The 14,484-nt window shown below is 38.2% G+C and overlaps 1 protein-coding gene across 2 annotated transcripts in view; it reads right to left on the reverse strand.

The window, feature by feature from the left end:
• sotv (exostosin glycosyltransferase sotv) overlaps window positions 1-14,484 on the reverse strand; it is a 546,319-nt gene that overhangs the window by 236,042 nt on the left and 295,793 nt on the right. For both annotated transcript variants that reach the window (XM_067110140.1, XM_067110141.1), the window contains one exon: window positions 11,119-11,232. In XM_067110140.1, the coding sequence (XP_066966241.1) occupies window positions 11,119-11,232 (114 nt within the window). The remainder of the gene's footprint in view (window positions 1-11,118; window positions 11,233-14,484) is intronic.

Genomic DNA, 14,484 nt, shown 5'->3' on the forward strand with positions numbered 1-14,484 from the left:
GACTCCCTGGGATGTCTAGATGCACAAGCCAAAAGGTCGTGAGTACTTTTCTTCTAAGGTTCCAAAGAAATGTCGCTACCAGTAGAACGAGTGAAGAGGTCCTGGTGATTGAGAGGAGAATACAATAGGGCAGACTTCTTAGAAGCTGTGACACTCTTCGTAGTAACAAGCACCATAGCTCTCTCTTCTTCAAAACTCTGATTGCGTAGAGAGAGGCTGACCTTGAGAGCCATCTCTGATGGCCCTATCTGTCCACAACAGGACATTCAGCCAATCCGATACAACTTCCCCAGGGAGCGAAGAGCAATTCTTAATCTTGTAGGCTAAGACCCCTACTGACCAGTCTAAAAAGCTTAAAACTTCAAAGATCCTGAACAAGTTCTTCAAAAGGTGGTCGAGTTCTGTAGGGGAGAACATCACCTTAGCAGCGGCGAAGGCCGACCTCCTAGATGAATCAGTAAGTCCTGAGAAGTCCCCCTGGGAGGAGGCAGCCACTCCCAGTGAGGGAGCTTCTCCAGTCTTGTACGAAGAATACATTAAAACCCCCATATTTGTGTTCCCACAATTTGCAGACTCACATATTCGTGGATTTCTCTATGGAACACACATTATTTGCGGGAAATTTACTACTCAGGTATAAGCATTTTTAGAGTTTTTTGTGTTTGAACTATCAAAATAGGCAGTTCTAAGTGTTTTTAGAGGGTTTTTAACTGTCATGGATTTTAGCTATTCACGGGGGGGAGGTCTGGTATGCATCCCCTGTGAATACAGGGGATTTACTGCACCTCCAGTGCCCAAGAAGAGAGGGAGGACAGCTGAAGGAGGACTTCCCCTGTCCTTTCTTCTCCGAGAGCCAGCCATCCTGATCATTGAAAGCCTACCTAGCGGAAGATGAAAGCGCCATCTTTGGTAACTTGGAGGAAAAGCGACGAAAACCAAATTTTAAGCCAACTGCTCACAAATGAACCACTGTTGGAGCCAGCAGAAAAACAACTAAATTGCACTGTTGACGTTATTCCTCTCGTACTCCGAAAGTGGGCAGGGACCATCACCTACACCGACACTAGCGCTACCACAAATTTCAAATTTTTAAGCTGCCAACGAGTGAAACTATAAGCAATGTAATTACTTGGTAAGTTACATACAGTAAACCCCCCGTATTCGCGTTCTCATGATTCGTGGACTCACACATTCGTGGGTTTCTCTGTGGAACATATCTAGCCATTATTCGCAGAAAATTCATGCATTCGAGGTATTTTTCACTGAGAAATATTCACTAATTACTGTATTTTCATATAATTTTCATGAATAAATGCACTTTTTGTGATAAAACTATTAAAATACTCAGGTATATGCATTTTTACAGGGTTTTTCTGCATATAACTATCAAAATGGGCAGTTCTAAGTGTTTTTAGAGGGGTTCTAAGTATTCGCGGATTTTAGCTATTTGCGGGGTGTGGGTGTGGGGTGTGGGATGCATCCCCCGCAAATACGGGGGGTTCACTGTATATAAAATTTGAATCTAGGATGCCATGTGAGCATAATTATTAGCTAAGTAATTACTTGGTAAGTTACATATAAAAATTGTTACTTTGCACGATGTATCTTTGAGGGTCATCTAGCACTGAAATACTATTTCTCTGCTATGTATGTAACATCTGAGTGATGAGTCTACTCAGGCCTATCTGGCTAAGCTATGTAATGCATGCTTGCATATGTGTGTGTCTGCACATCTTTTCTGGGCTTATAGAGCACACTAAATACAGTTCCTGCTATACTGTATCTATCACTCTTAACAATATTCTAAAGTAAGTTATCTAAAGTAACTAAGATATTAGAGCAGAAAAAACAGGTTTTGACGTAGGAAAAACCAATTTTTGGTAGTCGCTGTTGAGTCCTCAAGGAGTTACCTTCCATGGTCTACCAGAGCTCCATGGTGACCAAACTAATATCAAAGAATTCTCCTCTAGTTGGCCTTTTGGCCAGGTATTCTGTCGTAATGATTAACATTATAACACATGACGGAGTATATAATGGGGCACTTTCCCTTATCTTCAGTTAAGCTGAACCCAGATTTCCCAACGTCAAAAGAACCTGCAAGAAAGAGAAGTGACTATTGCGCATGCGCATCCACCCTCTTGTTTACAACTGGGCCGTTAAAAGACCAAGGAGCCATTACCCTCTGTTGGTCAATGCAGGTTGATCCCTTTGCCCAAATCCCATGCCTTTTCATCTGGGAAGTGGGAGGGTTTTGAGGACTCAACAGCGACTACCAAAAATAGCTTTTTCCTACGTCAAAACCTGTTTTTTGATAGCATAGTCGCTGTTTCGTCCTCAAGGAGCTTTACAAAAGAAAATGACAGGTGACGAAAAAGGCTTAAGCTCTCACTTTTTAATCCCAATACCCCAAAGGAAATAACATTTCCAGTCCAAGGTCAAGCCATAGATTTCAAGTCCCATTCTTTATTCCAAATACTTTTTAGGTTTTGATACCAAAGAACAAGAAACTATACACGAACTTACGTTTTAGGATGTAGTCCTAAAGTGGCTTACCTAAGCATACTGGGTTTTGTTGTAGTACTGTCACCCATCTCACAGTGATAGTTAGCATACTCACCGTCAATATGACTCCTGGTTTTCTGCCGCAGCACCTAGGGGTTAAGACTAACTATGCCACCTATTGATAAACAGTCTAGTCGAATTTGTTCGAACATGTGGCAATGATTTAACTGATGACCACCCTATACATTTGGAGACTTCTTTGAAAGAGACATTTCTGAAGGCCAAAGACGTACTTACTTTCCTAACATCATGTGACCTATGGAAGGAGTGTGGCTTTCCCTTTTTAATGAGAAAACACTACAATCATTCTCAGTCTTTGTGGGGAAAGTGGTTAGTTTGTTCTAGGGTGTAGGAAAATAGGACCTTCTGTGGTGTTTGCCCTGACTTCTAGGTAAACCTTAAGTGCTTGAACCGGGCATAATGTCTTGTCTGCTACAGTAAATTTTCTTATAAGAATGGATTTCCTTTTTAAAGGGTCCATATTCTTGGCCAGGAATGATGGGCCAGGGGACAATAATAATTGATGGTCAGCTATTTGCGTGATTCATCGTCCCCATCTAAGAGAGCCCAGTTCGCTAATACTGTACGAGTTCCTCATGCTAATGCAATCAAGACGATCATCTTTTGTAGCTGTGCATTGTGGTTGTATTGGGTCCACTGAATTGAGGGGTTGATAGAAGTCTAAGCACCTTGCCCAGGGACCAAGCAATTGGAAGCCTTTCGGGAGTGGGCCTTTGTAGAGCAAAAGACTGCAGAAGGGAAGTGACAACTTCTATACTGGAGTCATCCCGAATCCATAAAGCAACGGTTCCGTTAATGCAGCCTTGTATGCCATGACTGTTGTAACCACAAGGCGTTTGTCTTCAAAGGGTATATAAGAAAAATAAAGTTTCTATAGAAATCTCAACCGGGCTCTCAGTATGGCTATAATCTAACCATATCTTCCATACAGACTGGTAATGCTGGATAGAAGTCCGTAATTTTTGCACTAGATACCTAGCAATGTTGAGTGAGCAATTGTCACGATAGATATATTTTAAAAATCTATACGTGAAGGTCTCGGCTTGGAAAGGAGAGACTTTCCCTCCTATTGTCTGGGATAGAACAGCGGACGACAGTGGAACTGATCTTTTTGTCCATTGTTGAGGTAATAGGAACCAGTGCCTGTTTGGCCAATTTGGGGCTATTAAGTACACTATTCCTATGAAGGTTAGAAGTTTGCTCAAAACCTTTGAAATCTGGGACAATGGAGGAAAAATTATCGTCCTCCCCTTGTTCCAGTCTTAAGGAAGGCATCTCTTGCTGTTGCTTGACTGTCCAGGTTTGGAGACACATACATTAGGAGTTTGTGATTCTAGTATGTAGCGAACAGGTCCACTTCCGGTTGTGGAAGCATGTTGGCTATTATTTGAAAAGAGTGGTTGTCCAACATTCACTCTGTTGAGGCTGTTGTTTTCCTTGATAGAGAGTCTGCTATTACAATGAGACCCCCTGTGAGGTGAACTGCAGACATGTGCCACTTCCTTGCTTGCGCCATCCGAAGGACAGCTAACATTACCATATTGAGAGGAGGTGAATGTGATCGAGACCTCTTGATGTAGGATATTGTGGTTATGTTCTCTCTCTTCTGGAGGTTAGAGTTTTTTGAGACAAAAAGACAGCCATCAGCTACAGGAACTTGACATGACAATTCCTGAGTAGCTGATCACCTCCCTGCCACCTGACAATCCTCCCAATGTCCTCCCAACCTGTCAACGAGGCATCTGTGAGTTTGTCACTCATACAGATGGAGGAGTCAGGGTGACCTGTTTCACCAGAGATTCCTTCCAAATCTAAGGCCGAAGTATCTCCCCAACTCTTTTAATCCTTTGATGTGGTCTGTCTCGCATCTTTTTTCTTGCATGCGATAGCCAGAATTTGTTCACATTTTTAGTTGCAATCTATGTATTGGACCTATTACTGACGAGATCTGCAGCAGGCCCATCATACATTCTGATTGCCATCTGGAAACTCCAGGCTATGCAAGGAACCTTTTGAGGACTTGCCTTATTCTGTTTTGAGTATGATGGGGAGAGACAACAGGCCGTGAAGAGTATCCCAACACAGTCCCAGCCACTGAAAGTGTTTGCTGGGCGTGAGGCAGGATGTTTTCAAATTTATAATAAAACCTTTTGACTGTACTGTAGTCTGTTGACCATTGCTCTTAGGTTTTTCAAGCACTCTTTTCTTGTGGGCCCCCAGATCTTTTTGTTTGAGTTCTCGAATGAATACCATTGCTAGTTTTGAAAAATATTCTTTAGGCAATGTTTAGCCCAAAGAACATGACTTTGAATCTGTACGCATCTTTCCCTATTTGGAACCTTAGGAAGGGGTGGAAGGGAACAGCTATAGGGATGTGCCAGTGTGCATCTTTCAGATCTATAGAAACTGTCCAAGCCCCTTTTTGAAATGATTCAATGTACTTAGGCAACAGTAATCATCCAAACCTTTCAGCCAACAATGTGCTTGTTCAATGTTGATTGGTTGAGGATCACTCTTCTTTTGGATGAGTCCCTTTTGAGGACACTGAAGAGACATAGTTGGTGGCGAATATAAGCAAGTTTCTGTCCCCCCACAGGTAAAACTTCCATTGTCTGTGATGTCATCAAAGCTGACCCCCAACCAATATAATTCCTCTTGGTATCTGCCTCCTCCTCTGCCTTCACCTTTGATAGATATTCCATATTCCAGGTGTTGTTTTTCCTTTTTCCCCCTATGAGATGGTTTTTGAACCTTGTGAAAAAGGATGACCTTGAAGTTGCTCTTGTCCCTTTGCAGGGAATTGTCCCTTCTGACCACCTAACTGTTTTTTGAGGAAAAATTTTTCGGGGTGACTGAAGGCTTATATGATTTTTGATCAAAGTGAGCCTTTTTTGGGGTTGGGTAAAGGGAAATTTTGGGTTCTTTGTTTCCTGAATTCCTCTTTTCCCAGAAGAGCGTACACTGTACAATTCTGTTGGTGGAATGCTGCCGTTTGTAAATTCTACATTTATAACTTCGATCATAGTTTTTCTCTCATTAATTACCTACTTGCCATTGGGAGAGAAAGTGCACATTGAGGTGTCTCACCAAGGATTATCAGTACAGTATCATCAGGGGTGAGTATTTGAGCCCCTATTATGTTTTGATCTGAAGTTCTGTATTCCAAACTGACCCATTGTTGTTTCTAGTCGGAATTCTAAAATCAGACCTTGTTTGGGCGGAATTTGTATCTACACTCACTTTTCGGTTACAGGATGTAGTACTTTTACACTTTGGTGTGTACATGACTGACTGACTTTGCTTTTCAGAATCATGCTTCATGTCCCTTATATATTGCCGTTCTGTGGCAAGGGCATCTTTGATGGTACTCAATTTCCTTACGGAATTGACAAAATGGTGCAAACTGTGTATCCCTTTTGGAGGAACTTGCTGCAAACAGTGTAGCCCTTTTGGGGGAGCTTGCCGCAAACTGTGTATCCCTTTAGGGGTACAAGTCAATAAAAACTCAATTTCCTTACAGAACTGATCAAATGTCGCAAACTGTGTATCCCTTTTGGGGGAGCTTGCTGCAAACTGTGTAACCCTTTTGGGGGTACAGGTCAATAAAAACTCAATTTTCTTACAGAACTGATCAAATGCTGCAAACTGTGTATCCCTTTTTTGGGGGCTTGCCACAAAATGTCTATCCCTTTTGGGGGAGCTTGCCATAAACTGTGTATCCCTTTTGGGGAGCTTGCTTTAAACTGTGTATCCAATTTGGGGGAGCTTGTGCAATCTAACTGAGCTTCAGCAACTAAACTGTAACTGCCTGTTAATGAAGGGGCAGAAGTCCTGGGCAAGTTACTATACCTTTCCAAAAAAGTAGACATTTCAGTCTGAGTTAGGTGGATCCCAGTATCCCTTTTGGGGGAAAGATCCTGTTCAGCAATGATAGCTGCACGAGGAATCGAATTCCTTCTGGGAGGTTTCTCCCGTGGCTAGCTTAAATTTATGTCCTTGAGCCTTCTGGGTTCAGCAGGGCCATTTCGATGGCAATGTTCACTCTATATTTTTTAATAAGAATGTGAACTCCATGTCAAGATTCCTCTACTTCCTCCACAGGGTTAACCTGGGAGGTATTGGCAACTGATGTTAATGGGTTTTGGCCCACAAATTGATGTTGTTCAGAGGAAGGGTTAAATATCTGCTGCCGGAAAGATAATCTCCTCCTTCCTCACTCCTACTGAACCCTAGGCCCCATTGAGACAGCTTAAAATGAGCTGTTTCATCCTTAAAACTTGCTGCCAGGAGCATACTACAGATCTCACGAGGACTATGCTCATGGCAGGTGGTATGGGCCGTACCCACTGGCAAAAAGTGAACTGAGCAATTTGCTACAGAATACTTGAACTGAAGATCCTGCCTAATGGCGGCCCTGTAGTGATATAAAGCAAGTTGTTATCAGAAGCTAGTTAGTATTAATTGTTTTTAAGTGAGGGACACTTCTGTAGTTCCTCATATAGTTTCCATATTACAGGTTAATTTGATTACAATTGTGCAGTTTTAATACATTTACTTAAATATCTATGTTAAACCTAAGGTTTAGGTTAGTTTTGATACTTGTAAATGGCTGTATTACTTATACTGCTAGTCCTTTTGCAATGGCCAAGTGAAATTTTTAATTCCAATTGTCATGCCATTCAGACTAATTGCTATGAATTAATTTGTTTGACGAACCCAAACGACTGTTTTGTATAGCTTAGGGTAATGATTCTAGTTTAATCTATGTTAAGCTAAGAATAGAGGGTTTCTTAGAAGGTTCTTGCTTAACCTATTCTAGGCTTATTTACAACTTAAAAGATATAAACTTTATAGAAAATAATTCTCTTATCTGTTTTTCTGTTTTATGTGGCCAAGACTACCTTTTCATCTGATATTCGGCCATCGCTGTTTTAGACTAATAGTAGGATATTCCTTATAAGGGGGTTCCTACTTAATATAGTTAAGCTACTGCCTGTTCTGGATTTATATCACCTTTAAGGATATAGGCTACACAAGACCCTACTAGCATGTAACCTTACAGATATGTTACTGAGTCATAACAAACTAGGTTGTTTTATTTAGGCTAGGATACTGTTTATGTATAATCCTAAGCTTATTTGTTCTTTCTTAACATAGTATAGGGTATTGCCTAATCCAGATTATTATAACCTTATAATTATTCAACTATTTGTCTAACCCAGTTTGTTGTTTATATCCAATCCTAGGCTATTTGGTTTACTATATAAAACAGTAATCACTATTGTGTAACCTTATTAGTGAAACCTTATAACCAGGTTACAACTTACTCTAATCTAGGCTACTGCCTAATCTGGATTATTTTATTCACACTTAAGTGTATGGGTTACATAAACAAAACACAATTAGCCTACCTTAGTATGTAGCCTTAAGGCTAGGTTACCATCTCATCCAGCACAGATTACGATTTCATCTAGTCCTAATTACATGGTCTAGGCTAACAATTTAGTCCAAAATGGGACGTTTCATGAAAAGTTACCACTTAACTTGATATAAGGTAATGCCTTGGCTAGTCCTGGATTATTTATCTCATGCTAAAGTGCACAGGTTTATATAAAAAGGAAAAAATTTATACTAATATGCAGCCTCATTGTTAGGCTATAGATTTACTTTGCCCAGATATTGTTATTATCTGATCCTAGGGTCCTCGGTCTAAGCTTGGCCACTTAGGATACGTAATCCAAGGATGTACATAGGCTACAGACAACATCCACTATTAATCTAGTCTGAATTATTCTCACTTACTGCCTAGATTATTGTAGATATCGTATAATCTGAAAGGATTTTCCATATTAATAATAAGCTGTGGAACATTTCTTTTAGTTAAAACATTTAGATTTAGTTAGAACTTAAAACAATTTTCGTTTTATGAAACTAGGTAGCAATCAACGTATTACGAAACTAGGTGGGCTAGCGATCGAGCTGGGTTCCGGCTTTAACACACAAATTATATAAATTCCAGAAGTTTAAAACTAAAACTTTCAACTGTTTGTTAATATTGAGCACTTATCTTGCTATTTTGGATGTTTCCATAATCCTCGATACTAAAACGGAGAAAAAAGTAGAGTTTTTTTGGAGAGCTGGTAACGACGTGAACCGTTCGCTTTAGACCAAACAGAGAGTAATAGCTCCTTGGTCTTTTAACGGCCCGGTTGTAAACAGGATGGCGGATGCGCATGGGCAATAGTCACTTCTCTTTCTTGCAAGTTCTTTTGACGTTACAAAAACTGGGTTCAGCTTCACTGAAGATAAGGGAAAGTGCCCTCTTATCTTTGAGTCCATTACATACTCCATCATGTGTTATAATTTTAATCATTACGTCACAATACCTGGCCAAAAGACCAACTAGAGAAAATTCTTTGATATTAGTTTGGTCATCATGGAGCTCTGGTAGACCATGGAAGGTAACTCCTTGAGGACGAAACAGTATGGAAAAAGAAATATAAAGAATATTTATGAAATCTTTATGTAGATGCATGTGTTTACGAATGTTCTGTGTAGCAATTTAGTTTAATACATTAATAAGAATCGGTCATGGGTAATCATTTTTCCCAATAAATTTATTACTATTCTATACATCATAAGGCTTAAATATTATTTTGCGATTAGAATATGAAAAATTTATAACTATAGTCCATGGTAATTAAAGCTGATTCTAGTTTTAACCAGTGTTTTTCAGGACCAATTGTTGGTCCAGAGTTTTTGCTACTCTGGCACCAAATCATTCATGTTGATCCAGTCCTATTGGACTTGTATTGTTCTATCTTCAATGTACTGTTCTCATCTGTTACCTTCCTGAGTCTTCTCATCCATCTACTTCTTGCCTATTCCAGCACTTCTGGCATCAGAATTGACCCATGACCAAAAATCTCCTTTCTGACTGGACATGACAAGTCATTTCTCCAGCTCATTCTGCTACATACAGAAAGGATCTTGTTATGCTCAAGACTGGGGCTCATGAGGTTCAAGCCCTTTTACCCTCCATGGCCTTAGGTATAATTTGGAGCTCTCTGCCATCTTTAGTGTGGGCACCTGGGAGTCAGAACACTTATCCAGGTTGTATCTTTGCTATGTTACTTATAAGACTCTTCATTTGTATTTGTAGGGAAACATCATCACATTGAGCCACATACTTTCAGAAGGGAGTGATCTGAATCAATCATCTTCTTTAAAATTAATACCTCAATTATCTGCACAAAACAGGTGTGTATTTCCTGGAGTACCTGCTGTTATGCCTCTTATGCTTGGATTTACCTTCCAATGCAGGTAATTCGATACATATGGAAGTTCCTGCCTGGAGAAATCTTTCCTTGGTAAATTCCTTACTTATGTAGGCACATTCCTTACTTTGTAAGTTCTTGTTATCTAGAAGTATTTTTGCTAACTCCCTGTCATCTTTTTTCCTGGGGACAAACTTAAGGCAACTGCATCCTCCTTTTCTTGGTCTCATCTACTATAACCTTCCTCATACGTTTTTACAAAAAAAAATTTTATAATAACTCTCAGACAATTTCTAGTGCCCTCTGCCAATCCCCTCTCTCCTCTGATGAAGACTCACACAAAAGAATAACTGGCTACTTGCATTAAGATTTTTTAAAACACAATGCTTTGTGCACTTGGATGCATTCTGCACAGTTAAAGGTAATTTCATGGTTAATTAGTTTGTATATAAATTTTTATTGTAAAAACACAGATTTTCATAATATTTTCTATTCTGTTTATTCCCATCTCAAATAATTTTCTCAATATAATAACTGGTGTTAAACTTATAATTATAGGAGAAAAAACAATTTTTTCAGTTCATGAATTTATGCTACCCAAACAAGTTAGCCTTTTTACCCTCTCCCTGGTAATGTTATGTGCAGCAGATCATCTTTTCCTTTTACATAAATATTTTCTACTGCTTTGTTTATATTAATCTTAAAAGAGAACTTGATTTTCTCATTCTGATAACTAATGCACTGGAAACATTGTTACCAAATAAAAACAAATGAGGATTTACATTGCCCAAACATACAGACTAATCAACACCACTCCTCATGTCATCTACCATGCTTCATCATTACTTCTAATGAAAAGGTCGAATTTTCACTATTTTTTGTTTAATGAACTTTAATTAACTTTATAACTTGAATACAGCAAGGAAAAGGTCATGAGGATTAAAAGCTGGTTTCTCATTCTAAGTAGTCAATTACTTTTAAACATGTTAAGATAGTCTCCTTTTCCATGATCTAGATCAAATTGCTTCCTGTCAAATGTCAACAGATATACCACATCAAATGTACTGTACAGTTTTCTGATGCACAAATCCAAACATCTATAAAGTGAGTCTTTACTTACTTAATAAGACAAGTACACCCACACTTTTCCATTGCTATAAGAATTTCAAATCTCCATGCATAGATGCTTAAACTACTCAAAATTCATTGCTCCGTTATCTCAACTTATGCTACGTGAGTCACAGCTCAGTATATCTACCTGCTTCTGCATTTCCTCAATTCTTTCTTCAGATACATCTTTCTGGATAGCTTGCAAAACAGTAGGCAGATCTTCTTCATAAATTTGTATTGCTGCCTCCTGCCAATCTATTACCTGAAATATAACAGCAACTGCTAAATGGCTAAATACTCAATATTCAACTAATTACTGTATTCTGTATTAATGTGTATTTCTTTAATAAATAAATTTTTCATACAAATCCATTGCTTAAAATTAGTCCTTTTCAGGCACAAAATCATCACACTTCAGTTCTCTTAAAAAGCACAAAACAGTAGACAGCCAATAGTACAACACGCATAGGCAGATCTCGGTGACTCGTAGCTGTCAGTCTCACCATTTGGGTACTCTGAACCATGTGCTGCATGAAAAAGTGAAGCTGAGGGGTGAAAATTTGCACTGTAAATAATGCTTTTGTTTGATAAAATCTATTTGTTTAAAAAAAGTTGTTTCACTACAACCCCACTAGTACTTGTAATAACCTATATTCATGATTAATAAACTTGTCTAGAATAATTTTCCTATAAAAGAAAGCAGATTCAGACAGATAATTAAATACAAATAGGTCAGGTGAACCCTTGGTCCCCCAGGCAAACCAACAGTCAGGAATTATTTCCATTTTTATTTAAAGTTCTCTTTATCTTTTGGCAAAGAAATAATTAGAAATCACTAAAATTTTTCTTATCATATTTGTTAAGGTAAGATTCATTTTCTGTATGCTATATAATTTTCTGAACACCTTTGTGCTTTTTGAGGTTTTGCATATTTCTGTACATTTTGCCATTTTCTATAAATGTCACAGCACAGAAGCGTTCACTTACCTGGTATGTGAAGGCGGTCAAGCCATTGACTGTGAAACTGCACATAACTGCCAAATTTGCAGTACCGGACCTATGAACAAAGGTTGCACATCCTATTAGGTGGTTTAAGAGGGCATTCAAAGAATGGCCCTATGGAAGTCCTATCTGTATCAGTCATCCTCGTCAGTTTTTCCAACCTAAACTATGATTATTAAGGACAAACTTTCTTCACTTGGACTCTACCTCTCCTCCTCAACACTATTCCCACAGTTGAATGGCTGTCCTATGACACTGCTGAGGTAGCTCTCAGACTAGGGAATAATCTTATTTCTTCCTTCCAGCATTTGATTGCAAATATGCCTATGTCTCTTTTTCACTGTTTCAAGGCTAGGCAGATGGATCCAATGAAACTTATAGATGAAGAACATCACCCTCACCAGATAGTATAAGATCTGGTTCATTGTGCTACTCATAGGAAAGTCTGGCTTCCTAATACAGCAAAACAAATTTTTAACAATGCTCTAACTTCGCAAAGAAGAGCATCTTCCTAGTAATGAGCAAGAGTTTTGAGGGGGGGGGAGATAGTCACAGATCAGGCTTTAAACCCATATAATTTTTTCACCTAAACAGGAGGAAGAAAGTTTACAATTGCCTTGTCTCTGAAGAAACCATCTCTGAACAACAGGGTTTGTATATTGCTAATGCACTTGGCAGTGTTAGCACTTGCAAGAACTGTCTTAATCATTAGCTCCTTGGAGTGGATCACCTTTAGCAGTTTGAAAGGCGCTGAGGAGAGATATTCAAGAACAGTGTCTAGAAGGAAGATGTCTTGGCAGATCTATCAACCACAGAAGAAAGTCTAGAAACCAGGCCTCCTGAGCATCCATGGGGTCATCAACTTCATGTAACAATTTACAGAGTTCTCTAACTTGTTAATGACTTCCTAGTTCAGAGCACAAGATAAAAAGGCACACACTCATGCAAAAGAATCTTCAACTGTGGAACAATAAATCAGCAGATGATTCAACCCGTCACAAACAGCTCAATGAAGGGGAATCCCAAAGTTCCCACAGCCTGCTTCAAACCTCTGGATGTCAAGTCCATTCCATTGCTATTACTTGAACCTTGCACCTGAATACATCTACTTAAATGTTTAATTATAAATAATTACCTCCAGCAAAGCTAATAGATCATTATAAAGCTCTTCATACACCCAAATAACAAGTGACAAAAGAGCAATGTATTTTGATAGCATTCAATTTCCTAACAATGATTATAGTCACCATTAACCCTTAAACGCCGAGCATCTATTTACAAAAGTGTCTGTCGTATGCTGGCGGCGTTCGAGAGTTAGCGCCGAAGCGGAAAAAAAGTTTTTTTAAAAAAATCACAGCACGCTTAGTTTTTAGGATTAAGAGTTCATTTTTGGCTCCTTTTTTTGCCATTCCCTGAAGTTTAGTACGCAACCATCAAAAATGAAAAAAAATATCATTATCATATATAAATATTGAAACATATGACAGCACAAAAAAAAATTTCATATATAATTGTATACAAATCGCGCTGTGAGCAAAACGGTCAAAGCTAATGTGTTATTTTTTTTCTTTGCATTGTACACTAAATTGCGATGATTTTGGTATATAACAAATTGTAAAACAAACAAAGCAACAGAGAGAAAATATCACAAAATGATGCATGAATTCGTAACGTGCGGACGTAAAAAAAAGTTTTTCTCAAAAATTCACCATAAATCGAAACATTGTGCTAGAGACTTCCCGTTTATTGCAAAATCAAGGTAATTGATTGAATATTACTAGACTGTAAGTGTTTTAGCTTACAATTGCAGTTTTCGACCATTTCGGTCGAGTTCAAGTTGACCGAAGGTAAAATTTTTTCTATTTATCGTGATTTATATGAAAATATTTCAAAACTGATAAAATCTACAACAATTAGTTATTTTTTTGTTGTATTCTACATGAAATTGCTAACATTTTCATATATTAAACTTTATGTAAAGGCTATTAGAAAAACGGTGCAAACATTACAACAAAGTGACAAAAGAATTTCTGAGATTTTTGGCCGAGTTACCACGCGGACGTAAGGAAAAATTTTTTTTTCAAAAATTCACCATAAATCGAAATATTGTGCTAGAGACTTCCAATTTGTTGCAAAATGAAGGTAAATGATTGAATATTACTAGAATGTAAGAGTTTTAGCTTATAATTGCGTTTTTTTACCATTTCAGTCGAGTCAAAGTTGACCAAAAGTTGAAATTTTGGCACATCGTGATTTATATGAAAATACTTCAAAACTAATAAAAGCTACAACCATGAGTTATTTTTTGTTGTATTCTACATGAAATTGCACACATTTTCATATATAAAACTTTATGTAACGACTAATATAAAACGGTGCAAACATTACGACAAAGTGACTAAAGAATTTCTGAGATTTTCGGCAAAGTTACAGAGCGCAGACGTAAGGAAAAAGTTTTTTTCAGAAATTCACCATAAATCGAAATATTCTGCTAGAGACTTCCAATTTGTTG

This window comes from Macrobrachium rosenbergii, chromosome 10, assembly GCF_040412425.1.
Source record: "Macrobrachium rosenbergii isolate ZJJX-2024 chromosome 10, ASM4041242v1, whole genome shotgun sequence".
Classification (NCBI taxonomy): Eukaryota; Metazoa; Arthropoda; class Malacostraca; order Decapoda; family Palaemonidae; genus Macrobrachium; species Macrobrachium rosenbergii.